A 17,582-nucleotide genomic window follows, 5' to 3' on the forward strand; every position below is an offset into this window, starting at 1 on the left:
GAAAACTACAGGCATGAGCACAATTTGACAATAGTCATTCAGATAGCTCACGATATGCTGTTTAGAGATAGGCACAGCTGTACTTGTTTTAAGGCATGTGACCTTAGCATTTCCTTATTGATTTTGCCTCTATGTATCAAGGATTATTGTTGTTAAAATTATACTCAATCCTCAGCTCTTACTTTAGATTAGCCTTGGCTATACTATTGGCTGCTTCCTCACCTGCCCTACAAGCAGCATCTCATTATTTCAGAAGCCTCAGACTCATAGATTTCCTTAGTGTTGGTCATACTTTCAATGCAATAATTGATGAAGGATAGGACAGAAGAAGTACACTGTTCTAAATCTACCAAAGAATTATTCTCACCAAATACACTCCAGTCATGCAGCCCTACACTGCATGTCATGCTTTTCACAATTAGTATTTTTTAACTTGGTGAGTATTGATGGTCTCTTGCAGACTGGATTGGAGTAAAAAGTCTTTATTTGGCTCAGAAATGTAGCAAAGTGAAAGTAACAAGAAGTTCCATACTCAAGTGAAGTAAATATCTGAGACAAAAATAAAACTACTTAAGTATAGTAACAACATATTTCATTACTTCATTACTTTACACTTCAACCCCAACCTTATCTCCACTGCCTTTCATAATGCTTGCAGCATCACGTACACCTGCAGCCTTAACCGGCTCAGCAGCCTTAACCAGCTCTTCTTCAATTTATCAGATAAGATACGTCTGTCCCAAGCAGCGCACATCAAGGAAAGCGTACAGGTGTCATGGAGCCAGTGTAAATATACGTGGAGCTTGACTGATTTTCCAGGGGGGCCATCAGCAATCTGGCATTGGATCATGAGCTGTACAATACACGAAAAAACAAGTGTAAGAACTTAATAAAAGGGCTGTTCAAGCTGAAACATGATGAGGGCTGTTTCTGAAAAGTCCTTTTTTACATCATGGGACGTTAGTGGGCAGTGGTGGCGTAATGGTTAGGGAAGTGTACTTGTAGTTGAAACATTGCAGGTTTGAATCCCGGTCCAACAAGGCACCACTAAAGTACCTTGTGCAAGGCACTGCCCCCCAAGAGCTAAATTAGCTACCTCCTGCTAGGTCACATAGCCCCATAAGGGTTAAATGTGGAGAACACATTTCATTGTTGTATGCTGTGATGTGCCAACAATGATAACTAATCTCTTAATTCTATCTACAGTATAGGCTAGTTATTTTCTTCAAAGTCCTTTTTATATCGAAAGATTTGTTATAGCAACAATTTGGGGGTCATGCCGAAAGATGCCATGCCATGAAAGATGGTGGCCTTTCTCATACAGGTTATGTTTTAGTCTAGTCACTTAGACTCATCTTTATCATCTCAGAGATTTGCTACCTTGCCATCAAAGGGCATATAGGGTCTGACAAAATAAGCCATTTAACAGCAGATGGATCTACAGTAAGTACTCCAGTGGAATTCTGCCTGCCGGGCAAACAAAGGAACTAATTAGGTGATCCGTGTCACACATTCCTATAAGATGGATGTTAAACTGTTTCGTTTACTGTTCCATTGCAGTTGATGTCAAATATTCCATGCCCATATGACTATGAATTCTCAGTAATATAACCTGTTTGTTGACTGGGTGTGAGAATTTTTTTCCTCATTTCCTATTTTGCATGTAACTTGGAAATGATTGTGTCCTAATGTCAAACTTTTGGCAGAATAAAAGGTATCCCCCCTCAGCTCCGGAACTCCTCTGGAGGGGCCGTCTCTGTGTACTGCTCCGGGACCCAAACCCAAGAGGACTGACTCAACTGGACAGAGAGAAGATGAGCAGAGCTGCAGCACTATGGGGATTGCAGGCTGAAAGCTTCAGTGACTGAACCCAGGCTGGAAGACACACCAGGGTAACACAGACAACAGCATGTGCTCATGGGTGGCAGTTGTGGGTAGCAGATGTGATAGAATATTGAACAGAGGATATATTTTTCTTAACTAGCTTTTAGATAAATTGCTTTTGGAATGTGCTTATTTTTATATTACTGCAAGAATGCCTGGGTGACAGACAGCTGACACTCATGAGACAGGCTAAAAGAGAATTGAGGATTGAACTAAGTGCTGCAATAATGTTTTGGAACATAATACTTGTTAGAATTCACAAGAAATGCAGACTGGGGGACAAAGTCATGAGCATGTAGCAGGCATGGCAGGAACACCACAAAGACAGAGGCCATGCAACAGCATAGACGCCCCCCCCACGCGCCCCAGGCCTGCAGCATGCTGATCACGTGAAGTATACATGTTTGAAAGATGCAATCCGCATAAGACATATGTGTTACAAAATGCACCCCCTACCCTAACCAGTTTGATCTGGTTCAGAGGAGGGGGCGCGAACTGTGGATAAAGGTCATTTTGACTAGAAAGTCTTTGGAACCTGAGGGTGGCAGCTGGATGGTTGTTCCCGGAGCTCAGTTAATAAAGCAAAGTCACCTACAAAGGCATCAGTCTGTATTGTCATACATTTCTACGACACAGACCTGAGACTGATTTGAGCGGCCAGAGGCTTCGGCTGGCAAACTGGCTGGAGGTATGATCCTTTGGGCAGTTAAGGGACCACTGTATGCTTTGGGAGGACAAGCACGCCATGGGGAGAACATGGAAACACACACACAGGATTCAGACCCCCATCACATGGGAAGTGTGAGGCGGACCTACCCACTAAGCCACCATACATCCCGTTTGGTCAGTCCCTCTTCAGCCAATGTGATGTGAACTGTGTTCTGTGCCAGACAGGGTAATGTAATTACTGATTTACCATATGCTATTTGGGGTGTTGAACTGTGTTAATCTCTTAGGATTCACCTTATATAAGCCAGCCAATGCAATGGCTTACGTTTTCACCTCATTCTGCATGTGCTAGCTAAGCACATTTATTTTCCTTTGGTTTCATGAAGGCCTAAGCATGCATGTTAAGGGCTGTTTCTTTGATTTTTGCCTCTGACTTTGCCTGTATGACTTTGGTTTTCTCCTGCAGTCCAAAGACATCCATTTAGGTTTCTCTAAATCAGAGGTAGGCGATCTTAGCCAGAAAAGGCTGTTTGTGTGTGTGTGTGTGTTTTTTTCTGCAACTCCCTAATTAGATTAATAATTAGAAGACTGACTGGCTGAAAAGTCCTCACACCTGGGTTTGAACCACCATTCACTCTGGCCCTTTGCAGGTAAAACCCATTGTAAATTGTCCTTAGTAGGCGTGGTTGTGTGAGCGTGCCCTGTGATTGGCTAGCATCCCATCCAAGATGTCCACTGGGTTGCATCCTGTGCAGGGATGAGCACCAGACTTACGGTGCGTCCGTTTTTCTCTCGGAACTCGGAAATTCCGAGTTGAGTGACATCACGTCCGACAATCTCCCGTTCGGCTACCACAACTCGGAACAAACACGGCTGCCTGCATGAATACGCTGCTGTGTTGTTGCTTTATATTTTAGCAGTTTCGGAGTAAGATTATTATTTCCGAGAGACAAGAAACAAGAACTAGTCAAACCACATATTATAAAAAGCTTTATGAAGTATTTTAGTACATTCATAGCGATTTTCTTTTTTCGAGAGGCAAATAAACTACAAACAGACCAAAAACACTAACAAGTCTGCTAAAAATCTAATTATGCATGCTAGGATACTGTTTGCGGTCATGATATGGTATTCTCTAAATCGAACACGTGCAATTACATTTATGAATATTGATACATTTAACAAAATAAACATTTTAAAAGATTTATAAAATAGAATTACTGTTGAGTGTGTAAGTCGCCATGTTGAAATTACGTCACGGGGCAACTCGGACAAGAAAATTCTGACCGACATCAACGTCATAAAAGAGGCGTGTTTCCTACGGGAAGTGACGTTTTTCATGACGTTTTCGTCTGAGTTCCGAGCTGGAGAGAAATAAATCGAACACACCATCACTGAGACCCTGACCTGGTGAAGAAGCTGTGGAAAATGGATTAATAGCCCACCTGGCCTATTTGATTTCTAATATAAAATATAAAGGTCAATTTAAACATCATTTGAAAGTGTCCTTACCCTAGTACAACAATACTTACAAATGGAATCCATCCATCTTACATCTCATTTTAAAGACATCTTTAATAATTCATGTAATTAATTTTAAGCCTGACAAATACAACTGATTGCGGTCTCATGTTTCTTTACATTAATTACTTGCTCTTGTCAAATTTGGGCAATAGCCGGGTTCTTCAGTACATCATGAGATTGCAAAATGCATCCTGACAATTCAAGCCAGGCAGGGAAGTTGCACATAAATACTAAAAAGCTGACAGATTTGCTCTTCTATGGAGGACATGAATGGCATATTGATAACATCAATAGCATGATTGTGCAGCAGTAGCAGTCTGTCATGACAGAGCATGATGGACAGACAATGCCAGCGCAGATTCAATCACCAAACTAAAGTTCACAAAACCAGAAACAAAGGGACCATAAGGGGTCAAACAATGCAGGGAGAGTATCAAGGCTAAAGTAGAAGACAACAAAACACAAAGGGAATTAATAGCATGCAGGCCTAGACAATAATCCACTGAGGAATCTTGGCAGATACGCATATACACAAATAAGAATAGACAAAGGACAGGTGACAAGGGCTTTCTTGGAGACATGGGGAACAAAAGTCTATAGTGCGCTGTACCATTATTGGCAGCCCTTCTAAAGATTTGTAAAAAGGGCTAGAAAAAAAAATACACCTTTTGGTGAAGTAGCTTCATGTCACACTGAAAACTGAGAAAAATCCAACCTTTCATCGAAATAAATTTATTACAAGACAAAAAAATCCTTCATCAAGAAATAAATTAACGAAAACACATGTGCCACTATTATTGGCACCCCTAGAAATTATAGCGAACACAATATAACTGAAGCATGTTTCCCCTGTAAATCATACATTGAGTTGGGTGAAGTGAATAGGAACCTTCAAGATGTAATCCATGACTTCCTGGCTAACAGGGATATAAACATGAGGTGACACAGAGCCAAAATTCCCTTAGTCATCCATCAACATGGGAAAGATAATAGAACATACAAACCAAATGAGGGAGAAGTGTGTTGACCTTCATAAATCTTGAAATGGGTATTTAAAAATAGCTACTCACCTGAAAATGCCCATTTCTACTGTTAGGGCAATAATAAAATAGTGGACAACAACTGGAACTGTTACAAACCTGCCGGGAGGAGGACCCAATTTATTTTGCCTCCATGTACAGCGAGGAGGATCATAAAAGAGGCAAAAAATCCACAAGGATCATGGTTGGTGAATCACAAGATCAAATAAAATCTTGAGATTATCACGTCAGGCGCCACCTTCATGGTAACAGATTTGGAAGGCATGCCAGAAAAAAAACTTTTTTGTTTGTCAGTTAACCACAAACGTAAGCACCTGGAGTTTGCAAAACACTACTACAACTTTGACATATCAGGACTTTTTAAATCAAAATTTGCCTGCCTCTGCCAGGAAACTAAAACTGGGCCATCACTGGATCTTCCAGCAGGACAATGATCCTAAGCACATGTCCATATAAAAAATAAAAAAAATCAATCCAGTCCCTTGACCGGAACCCCATAAAAAAACCTGCGGGCTGAGCTGAAAAGGAGAGTGTACAAGAGATTGTCTAGGATCCCGAATGATCTGGAGCGACTGTGATAGGAGAAGACTGCTATACTGGCAAAGGGAGGTTGTACAAAGTATTAAAAGCAGGGGTGCCAATAATTGTGGCACATGTATTTCTGTTGAAAATAATTTGATGAAGGACTTGTTTTTCTTTTTAAAAAGATATTTTAAAGATGGGTTGGATTTTTCTCATTTTTTCATTGCAATATGAAACTACTTTACCAAAAGGTGGATTTTTTGTAACCCTTTTCGCAAATCTTTAGAAGAGGTGCCAATAACTGTGGAGGGCGCTGTAGATGCAAACAGAAAAAACTAAGAAACAAGAATTCATACAAATACTTAACATAGTTAGAAAGCATACAAAACACGAAGTTCAGAATGGTTGAGGCCAGCCTCAAATCCATAACAGATGCTACTCAGTCCTTAACTGCCTGCTTAGCCCACAGAGCCACATGACAACCCAAGCAGCAAGAGAACACACTATGAACTAAGTGGCTACAGCACAGAGGAAGGAACTGGATGGCCAGCAACACCAGTAGGCCAAACAGGGAAACAGCCAGAACAGGTTAAGGCGGGAACTGACACCGTCATAGTTGGGCTAAGAACCTTCAAATCCCATACATCAGCCAAAATCAACATTAGTCATCATATTCAATAAACATCTTCAGGAACCGTCACAAAAAACAAGCAAAGAAAAAAATAAAAAATTAAAAAAAGTAGCTAGAGTGCCTGTCAGGATTCGCCGGGTGCTAAGCGGGCAGGAAGCAGGCAAGGAGGCAAAAGTCGGGGTAAACGGGGATTTAATAAAGGGAAGAAGGCTAGAGGGAGAACGGGCCATCGACTGACAATACCTAACATCAATGATGGACAAAAACTAAGGCAAGACATGGACTGAAATAGACAAGACAGAGCAAAAATAATCAGACTTAGCTGGGCTAGATCAGGGAATCTGGGATCCCACGCACCGCGTCACTGATTTGACTGCAGTATTTAAAGGGTGGTGTAAGGCGAACGCTGCACGTTAATCCTCTTGTGTTAGACGCTCGGAGGTGAAGACAACGGAGGTTTAATGTGTCCACATTGTTGCTTTTCTGTAACAGAGAAATAAGGTATGACTGGATATATGTATTTGTGCTAATGGTACTGTTTATTATTTTGTTAATTTTAGGTCGCAGTCGAACGATCCGTAGACCTCCATATGCTGCATACTTTTATATTTTTATAACTTTACATCACACACGTGTTGCGGGGGAACGTCTTGTAAACTCCAGTTTATATACGATGAGCGAATATTACGTAGAAAAAAAAACATTTAATGTAAATGGGTTTCTGTTGCGCCTTGTCAAAGTGACCTGAAGCGAAAGGCAGAAAATTCAAACGAGTGACAAATCAGTTAATATTTAATGAACACCAGCAGTATTTAAGTTGATTTGATATCATTTATGATAAAATACCTTATTGTATCAACAAACACGTACCCCAAGTGCAAGAAAAATGTAATTACATATGTTTATGAGACGACAGTCTGTGGGTTCAGTATGTGAGGATTTAACCGACCGCGGGTAGAAAATGCTCGAAAAAAACATCCAGAAAGTTCTACATTATACATTTACAGTATTTAGCGGAAGCCCTTAGCCAGGGCGACTTACATAAGTGCTTTGAGACTCTGCGATTAATTTTTCGATACTAGCTCAATAAGGCTATGAATACCATCTATCTGAATACTCTGAGAAAGTGCAGTTTTTTTTTTTAAATAATACACACACAAGGAAAAGAATACAGAAATCTGAAATGTATCTATGTCTATGATGCACAACTCGAATTTGCCGCACACCTAAATCCACGAAAATGTAGTGATGTGTAGGTAGAGAATGAATTTATATTTTCTGTTTATGTTTTCTATATGTCAGGGTTGCCAACAGTGGTATACTGGCTGGAGTGAGATTTTCCATTCGGAGTTTGCATACTCATTTGCATGTATGTGACAGTCACCTTGTAAATAGTATGTAGATTTTGCAAACTACCCCAACCAATTTGGTATAGCTAATTTTAGAATTATAATGGAGTAATATAGATTAGCTTTAGGATTTTTTGCGTGAGCGTGAGAGTCTTCTTGCGTGGATGTCTTGAATTTTTTCTGCTGCTAGAGGACTTTGATGAATCAAAGATATGCCATTTTCTTGCAAATAAAGGTACTCAAATGGTGAACATACTGTAAATATATTTGTTTGCAAAAGATACTGAGTGTATTTTTAGTAAATACTATGCGAGTAACATGCACATGTAGAAAATCTCAATGTGCGTGAAAACATTTGACTGGTATTACAGTGGTTGAACTTTACTGAACATATACAGATTTTCTTTCTTGTCATTATTCCCTAAACGATAGTTTAGCAACTATTTACAATGTATTAGGTATTGATTGAATTAGGTATGATTAAAAGTGTATGGGAGGATGTGCGTAGGTTATGTGCAAAGGCCTTTTTACACTAAGAACTTGAGCAGTTGCGGACTCGGTCTGTTTGACATAGAATGGCACGTTATGTGAGCTGAAGTGACCTCACATGTGCAGGGGACTGCATCCCACAGTGGGACACTGCATCTCATTTTCTCCACTGGAAGGGCACCCATCAGAGATATTCGTCTCACCATGACAAGGGCACTACATCATGTTTCTGGGCTGCTTGGAAGGACACCCTAGTGAATATGCTATTAAAGCTAGGATATTTTTTCTAACGAAAGACTATTTCTCTACGATTTAAAAATAACTGAAGGAACACACAGATGTACCTTTTATGGTCATTCCTTGAATATTTCAAGCAACTGAAATCAAAGCACAAATCACTTGAAATGAAAATATCTTGTGAAAAGGTTACGTTTTAGTTTAAATGTAAAACGAAAACTCCTTAAAAAAAAAAAGTAGAAAATATATTGTTTGCATATCTTGTAAACAAAATAAACCGTTTCTAGCGATCACTTCTGTCTGGGTAAAATTGATTACAATAAGCAGATCATTATATCAAAATTTATTAAATTTTTCTTTGTCTCAGGCAAATTACTATCTAATTGACATTTCCATATATATTGCATGAACGTAAGGTAAACGGACAGCGTCACTATGTACTGAATTTTTGATTTTCAAAATACAATACAGCTGTTCAAACGCTTTTCAAATTACAGTACTGTACAAACCAAATTACGGAACTGTGTAATTCAGATGCGCTATAATACAGTGCTGTACATAAAATGTGGCTGCTTGTAGTTTCGCTACTGCATGTCATTGGCTCGTTTTTGGCAGTTTATGGTATACTTTCTAGAGTCTATATTTGTAATTGACGGAAATTTACTTTTTTTTCCCCGTCATGTTTTCTGTGCATGCAGCATTAGCCTCAGGGAGAATTACCGCGTAGTTTAAAATTTTCTGTATGTTATGTATAAAAAGACCCAAAATGAACACTGTAAATGGACCACTTGATCACTAGAAATGACTTACTTAAACAGTATCTGTACAGGAATGATTCTGTCCCAAGCTTTTCGGTCCATATAAGCAGTTTCACTGTAACCATGATCACTATAAGTGGTTTCCAGTGTTGAACTAATTGGTGGTATTAAGATATAATCAATATTTTTAATATATGTAGACATAAAACAATGTAAGAGCAATGCAGAATTCCAGGTCCTAAAAGTATTAGTCATTATACTTATTTTTAAAATAACTATCACATGGGGCGGCATGGTGGTGCAGTAGTTGGAACTGTTGCCTCACACCTCTGGGAGGTGTGGGGGTATTAAAAGTGTGGGGATAGTTGTGATGTATTTAACCACATTTGTCTCAAGCACTTCCTGCAGTCCAAGCAGCTATACATTTGCCTTTTTTTATACACTTTTCAAAAATGTGTACGTTTTTATAGACAAAAAAATCTGTGACTAACCTTGATGGATTCAGATGTTCGTTGTGGTCCAGAAGTCTAAAATGCAAATATGACTGTTAATGATGTCGTAAACAGATTCCAGATGGAAATTCACAGGTGGCTAATACATTTTGACGACTTACTTCAGTAGTTAGTAGTCCTCCGTGATATTTCTTCATCAAAAGAACTATCATCTAATACGGAATAAAACGTATAAAACTACAAAGTAAAGTTTGTGAACAAACTTGGAGTTGGTTTATCATTGACTGATAAAGTCTGAGAAATAAAAACGGCCATAGCGGTATAAGGCTGAGTTAGGTTAAAAGACATGTGCCGTTTTTGCAGTAATTAATGAATGCAAGCAGAAGGGCAGTTGATAATAGTTATGATGCTGTGGTAAAAAAGGTGGCTCTGTTTACTGTGGTAAGGTATCAAGACAGCAGCGTAGTTCCAATGGAGGGGTATTAAAAGTGTGGGGGTAGTTGTGATGTATTTAAGTAAGTGACAGTAGTTGTAATACTGTAAGTTACAATGTATCCTAGTTTTTCACTTTCTCTTAAGTCCTTAATTTTCTCACCTGTATTCTTGATTGGTGTGATGTACTTGCTCAGGTTGTCTTATTTGCCACAGTTCTGTGTCTAAACCATAACATGTATACCAGCGGTTCTCAATGCTAGTGCTGGGCAACAACTGTCCTGCACATTTTGGTGCATTCCTGGCTTCAATGCAACCGTTCCAGTCTATGGTCTGCATTAGTTGCTCATTTCAATCAGTCCTGAAGTGACAGTCGGTCACAGTATTACTTTTTCCAATTTATATATCGATAATTTAATAAGTACGTGGAATGTTTCAGTTTGGAGATATTGGAGAGTGTCAACATCATTTATTTTGCAAAAAGCCTTAAGATCTTGATATAAATTTTTATGTGCTACAATAAATCTAAGATTACCGATTCTGCTGTACCAAAAGAACTCTTTTGTTGTCACATGGTAGCTGTGAGCCAAATTGTATAAGGGGAACAAAAGAACACCCAAATGAAAGCATTAAGGTACAGAGTTACTAAAACGTACAGACATCGCAGCTCTCCCGGAAGTTCCTCTCGGCTCTCGCATGTTGAAAGCAGATCCCAAACGCCCGCAGGTGATATACGACCTTTTAGAGCCAGAGCGCACAAGAGACAAGGCAAAGACCCTCGGGTTATCCGTAATTTTTGGAGAAGCAGGGCGGGCATCCGGGAGCCGCTACCGACATGCGAGAGACTGGCGGAACTTCCGGGAGACCTGCGATGTCTAAATGTTTGCTCCATATCGGATGATTTAAAACCAAATAATATTGATATCCTTTTTCGAAACGCAAGTCTCCTCTCCTACCGACGCCTCGGTTGATTCCGACATTCCACTGTGTTTTTATTCCTCTTTCCCAGCTTAAGTGGCTGCTTCTGGGACACGCCGTCACCGCGTGTTATTATTGGCCAGTTTACCACGAATCTTGCATGAAGGTAGTGGAGCTTATATATGCTTATTTAACAAACGTTTTTTCTTTTGATTTACTACTATATATAACATGTATCCGGATTTGTTAACTTGTTTTCATAACACGCCGTCAGAGTGTGTTTAATAGAAAATTCACAAAACGCAGATAAATCGGTTGCACGTGTTACATGAGGACGTGTATTAAAACTGCAATTAAAGCTTTGGGGAAAAAAAAACTTTTTAGGCCTAATATAAACAGCCTGTTCTATAAATAGGCTTTTGACTCCTCGCAGTGTTAACGGTATAGTGCAATCCGTGTTGTGGCGCACAATCACACCGGTAACGATAATGGCACTGGTGTACTGCTCCCCCCTTTTGATGTGACAGAAAAATGTATACAGAATACAGAATATTTTTGTGGCAGACTTAAAATTCTGCCCACCATTAATTCTTACACACAAACTAAAACTTCATTTATCATTGTTGCACATCCATCCATCCATCCATTTTCCAAACCGCTTATCCTACTGGGTTGCAGGGGGTCCGGAGCCTATCCCGGAAGCAATAAGCACGAGGCAGGGAACAACCCAGGATGGGGGGCCAGCCCATCGCAGGGCACACTCACACACCATTCACTCACACACGCACACCTACGGGCAATTTAGCAAGTCCAATTAGCCTTAGCATGTTTTTGGACTGTGGGGGGAAACCGGAGTACCTGGAGGAAACCCCAAGACAGCATGGGGAGAACATGCAAACTCCACACACATGTGACCCAGGCGGAGACTCGAACCCGGGTCCCAGAGGTGTGAGGCAACAGTGCTAACCACTGTTCCACCATGCCGCCCCCATTATTGTACATGAGAGAGTAAAATTTTGAGGGAAAAAAATTTATTCAGCTGCATGATATTTTGCGGTTGCGCTTTACAGACCTCTTGGGTGATGCCATTTCGAATCCCACCAGTTATCTTGTCCATATGTCGACATCAAAGGTACAGACATGAATTCTCGATACCTTCTGTGATCAAAGTTTGTATTAAGTGCAGTACATCTACCACTGTATCATCTGCATCTCTTCATTCCCATTCAGACACCCATGCAATGTGGCATATTTTTCACACAATGTATTGCATATATTTGGAAATATATGTAGATATTTCTAGATTTATCAGATTTCTGTTCTGTCTGTGGTACTCGTTTGTTCAGCTCATTTTATAACCAACACTGAAGTTCTTCAGTTGCCTGAAGAAATAGTGTGTGGTTTGCCCTCTTGATGAGCTCCTCTTTGTTGATCTCCCACACAGAAATGGCAGGTGCCCAGAACTCTGAAAGAGTCCTTTACTGTTATTTGCTGCACATTGATATGGAGTGGGTTTGGGTGTTCTGTGAGTGTCTGAAATCCACAATGATCTACATTTTTTCAGTTCTGATTCAATTCCGAAACCACTACAGATTCCGACACACAAATGCCGATACCGATACAGATTCTGATACTCAACTGCCGATACTGATTCATGAGCTCTTTTTACTTTAATATTTTACTGCCACACCCACCACATAACAAACCACCTCAGGGATGAGAGCCTGAGTGCAGCCATACAGCAGGTGATACCTCAGCACCGCACTCGTCCAAATGGACCACTGTGAGGTTTTTTTCTGGTGGCTGGAGTGCCAATCCTGCCACCAACCCCCAAATTTCCCTGTAAATTGGAGGACCCGCTTGCAGGGCTGGATGTAGGTTAATGTCATAGCCAGGACAAAGCGATTGTAGGTTGAGGGCCTTGCTCAAGGGCCCAACGGAGTAGAATCACTCCAGGCATTCACAATATTTAACCCTAACCTCTGAGCCACCACTCCACCCCATACAGGTTGCCTAATAAATAGCCCAGTATTTTACATTTACTAAACAAAACAACAAAATAAAAGAGAGAGCCAACCGCTCGCACTAAACACCAGTAACTGAGCCACCAGGCCAGTGGGCTAAATGGTAAGTCGTACTGCCTCAGATAAAGATTGAAGCAACATCAGGGAGATTAACACCAAGATCATTGAAATTATCAACCCTTAATAATTCAACATTTAAAAATCCCTAAACAGCAGTTTAACCTATAATGCAGTGACCAATTCTGTTAAACAAATAAATGGTAAATTCCCCTCAAGGCTAAAATCACTATACGGTTTGTAGATTGTAACACAATTCAGTATATTTTTTAATAGAGCTGTCCTGTGATATGAGCTTATTTTTGAACAAGGAAAATAGTAGTAGGGAGAGTACACAACCTTGTGGCACGGGCACTCCAGTGCTGATGACCAGGGCCCGTATTCACAAAGCATCTTAAGGCTTAAAGTAGCTCCTAATTTACCAATTTAAGAGAAACTCCTAAAAGCTATGGGCGTCTAAGTTCTAAATGTAGGACTACTAATTTTTTTGACAAAGAGCAATTCATAAAGCTCCTTAGCACTAAAAGTAGCACCAAAGACTGGGAGAACTAAAACGTAGCCCAGAGGACTCCTAAGTCACTGAGATCGATTCACAAACAGTTGCAAAATGGTTGCTGTCAGTCCAAGTTGCAATGCTTGGGAAAATTAAACGAACGCTGAAATACTTAAAGGATACTGCCTCGGTCTTTCCCTTATTTTTCAGAGGGAAAAATAATAGTTGTGGTGCTTGTGAGACAAGCAAAACAACTCAATCATATACAGTGGAAACCGCTTATAGTGATCATTATAAGCATTCTTTTAAAAATATCTCAAAAAATATATTGCCATCTAATTGACATTTGTATGTGTACATGAATATAAGGTAAAATAAACAGCGGCTCGTCGGCTCAGTTTTGGCAGTTTATCATAGGCTTTGATGAGTCTATATTTGTCATTGAGAGAAAATTACTTTCTTTTTTCCGTCATGTTTTCTATGTAGACAGAATTAGCCTCAGGTAGCTAGCCAGAAGCATATGTGTTACTGCAAGGCAAAGGAGGGCAATCAAAGGGGAAAAAATACTGTAGTTTAAACTTTTTCCATATGTTGTCATGTTTAAAAATAACAAATGAACACTGTAAACAGACTGCTCGATTATAACTGAATTATTTAAACAGTATTTGTAAGGAATGATTCTGTCCCACGCTTTTTGATCTATATAAGCAGTTGATCACTATAACCATGATCACTAGAAGCGGTTTCCATTTGTTCCATTTATTTGTGCTTATGGGATGCTGCTTATACATTTTTACCAGCACAAATGTGCCTCTCATTAACCAATCCCCGTGGTTATTGCAGGCAAGTTTGTGCATGAAAGCTGATGTCAGCCAAAGCGACATTTCTTAGGAGCTGGCTCTTTTCCTAACTAAAAGTTGCTCTCTGCCACTTTCTGAAGTAGTTTCAGGAAAAAAACTCTTAACTTTTTAGTGCGATTTAGGGTTACTCTTAGTGGTCAGATAAAATGCTTTGTGAATACGAGTCCAGGGGGGAGGACAGTAAATGGTTCACCTTGACAGGCTGATTGTCAGAGACTGGTGTGGTTCGGGCGCGAGGACGAGGCATCATGCAGGCAGAACAGAAAATGTGGACAACCCACTTGCGGCTTACAGGAGAAATAGGGTTTATTAACTGAATTAAAACCACTAGAAAACAAAAGGACCTATATAAGCAGTTTTCGGGGGGGGTCAAAGGTAAACGGGGAAAAAAATAGACCAATTACAACAAGAGGCAGGTAGGCAGGTAACAAAGAACATAGCATAAGATATAAAACAAACATCAATGACTCCAGGAAGAACAGAACAGGATCAGGAACTTGAATACAAAACTAAACCGGGTAACAACACAATAGGAGTGAGTGACAAAGCCAAAACCAAATACAATTCACAAGACACAGGAACAAGAACTCACACAATGAAACAAAATACAAAAACAGAAGAGGTGTGATTCGAACACAGGACAGAAGGGTTCACAGATACCCATATGCTCAACAAGGTGAGCTATGCGGTCCGCAGGGAGTGGGGGAAAACACAAAGACTGACGACACGCGGGACAGGATGACCAGCAACACCTGCTGGCCAAACAGGGAAAGGAACAGAGTGGGACAACAGGGGCTGAGCCTGACACTGATGTTGTACTTGAAGTTCAAATGCCTTCATAACCTCTGACATTATAGTAACAGGTCAGTAGTCATAAAGGCAGCTGGGATTGGAGGATTTTGCTGTGGGATTATGATTGCTGTGGGCCAGTTGGAAAGCACAGCGGCTGAATACAGGCGGGGTTACATTGTCAGGAGCAGATATTGACTAAGACGGAGATAATCTTGCTTACTCCTTTAGTTAAATGTAGACCGATATACAAGAATAGGGAAATTGCTTTAAGAGTGAGCCCTGTAACAGGTTGTAATTCCCGAGGTTATGACTGCAGATTAGGGAAAATAAATGGGGAAAATATGACAAAACATAGCTGTATTAATTTTAAATGGTATCTTTGTTGTTGTTGTTTTTTCAGACTGAAGGTTTCAGGCCAAAGACCAATGACGACGACAGCTTGTACATCTCCGCTGGGAAAATGTTTAGATACATGAATAAATTCAGGAAGTTATTATTGATTGGAATATTTATTTTCCCCATAGGATATTTCTTCTACATTAAATTGGAATTAAGTCTAGACTACAATTTTCTAGAGCTCACTGATAAGAGCATTGAAAAACTGTGCAACTGTACAAAGATCCTGAAGAAAGATCGGGAGGAAATTGGGAATGCAAAGTTGAATTTGATAACCAAAAGCTTTCGAAACAAAAGCACGATTACAGATAAGCATTACATTGAATGGACTAAAGACTGTGAGAAATTCCGAGTAATGAGGAAGTATTTGACTTTTCCCTTGAGTCGTGAGGAGGAGATGTTTCCCATTGCATACTCCATAGTAATTCACCAGAAGATCCACAGTTTTGAAAGGATGCTCAGGTCTATTTACAGCCCGCAGAATTTTTATTGCGTCCACGTTGACCAAAAGTCTGCGCCATCATTTCAGACTGCTGTGAAAGGCATTGCTGCCTGCTTTGACAATGTCATCGTTTCCAGTAAACAGGAGAGAGTTGTGTATGCTAGCTGGAGCAGGGTCCAGGCTGACATCAACTGTATGGGGGACCTCTATAACTTGAGTTCCAAATGGAAATACTTTATAAACCTCTGTGGTCAGGACTTTCCCATAAAGACCAACCTGGAAATAGTGCGGAAATTGAAAGTTTTGAATGGCAAGAATACTCTTGAGACTGAACGAATGCCAGCAGGCAAGAAAGTCAGATGGGAAAAAATATACAAGATTGTCAATGGTAACATACAGAGAACAAAAGAAAACAAACAGGCACCTCCAGTTAATACCCCTATATTTGCAGGGGGTGCTTACATCGTGGTTTGCCGGGATTTTGTGCGATACGTTCTTGAGGATCCTGCAGCACATCGGTTGATCGAATGGTCAAAAGACACCTACAGCCCCGATGAGCATCTGTGGGCTACGTTACAGAGGCAGCCTGGAGCTCCTGGATCCGTCCCCATCAGTAGCAGATATGATGTCACTGACGTGAATTCAATTTCAAGGCTGGTGAAATGGCTGTATTTTGAAGGACAAGAATCAAAGGGAGCCATGTACCCTCCCTGCGAGGGGCATCACGTCCGGACTGTGTGTGTTTATGGTGTCGGGGACCTCAAGTGGATTTTGCAGCAGCCCCATCTGTTTGCCAATAAGTTTGACTCAGACGCAGACTATTTTGTCCTGTACTGCTTAGAGCGTTACTTGCGCCATAAGGCCCTGGCGGAGATGGAATGAGAGATTTTGTCTCTTCAAGGTAACTCCCAATACATGTGTAACATTCAGCTAGCCCATGTTGCCAAGTGAAGAAGATAATACTGAAATTATAAATGGAAATGACCAAAGTATTTGCACTTGAAATGTATTCCGAATAAAGACATAATCAAACATTCTTCATTTGGGTTTTTATTTCACACCACAGAAGGACTGTTAATGACATTTTGGAATAACTAGTGTGTTTCTCGACCGCACTTGACCATACTTATGTTCTCTTGTACATGTTTTGCGGCATCTTCCAATACTACAGTACAGAGGAAGGTAAAAATCTCTATGTTCTTACCCCACCCAAAATATCAAGGATACATTGATTGAATCCTCACCAAATGAGATCAGTCCCATGATTCATTGTGCCAAAGTTTGTTCTTGGTCGGCAATTTAGCAAGACTGGTATCGCCAAGACCACAAGTATGATCTTTGTGTCCTTGGTATTGAGAAACACCCCATAATTTAACGTTGTCACACAATCACAAGACTAGATTTGATGAATAGCAGCTTTAAATATGAAAACAGAAAAATAAGAGTAAGTGTTAAACAAAAAATATTTTGCTTTTCTGAAACCTTTCTTTCCCAAAAAGTTGTGCTTCCCAAATCCCTTTTTCGTCTTAGCAAAACATGGGGTAAAGTACAGATAAGGATTTTTATCCATACCTCCATCTACAACATTTGCTCATCCATTACAGTGATACTGA

General features: G+C 40.2%; 1 protein-coding gene across 1 annotated transcript; it reads left to right on the forward strand.

Annotated features, from left to right (window-relative positions):
- Nucleotides 1–6,447: 6,447 nt before the first annotated feature.
- LOC125718499 (beta-1,3-galactosyl-O-glycosyl-glycoprotein beta-1,6-N-acetylglucosaminyltransferase-like) lies at nt 6,448–17,006 on the forward strand. The gene is made up of 2 exons (XM_048992395.1): nt 6,448–6,771; nt 15,532–17,006. Exon 2 carries the CDS (start codon nt 15,592–15,594, stop codon nt 16,849–16,851), a length of 1,260 nt encoding a protein of 419 aa, XP_048848352.1. The 5' UTR covers nt 6,448–6,771; nt 15,532–15,591; the 3' UTR covers nt 16,852–17,006.
- Nucleotides 17,007–17,582: the final 576 nt, after the last annotated feature.

This window comes from Brienomyrus brachyistius, chromosome 2 (genome assembly GCF_023856365.1).
Source record: "Brienomyrus brachyistius isolate T26 chromosome 2, BBRACH_0.4, whole genome shotgun sequence".
NCBI classification, from domain to species: Eukaryota; Metazoa; Chordata; class Actinopteri; order Osteoglossiformes; family Mormyridae; genus Brienomyrus; species Brienomyrus brachyistius.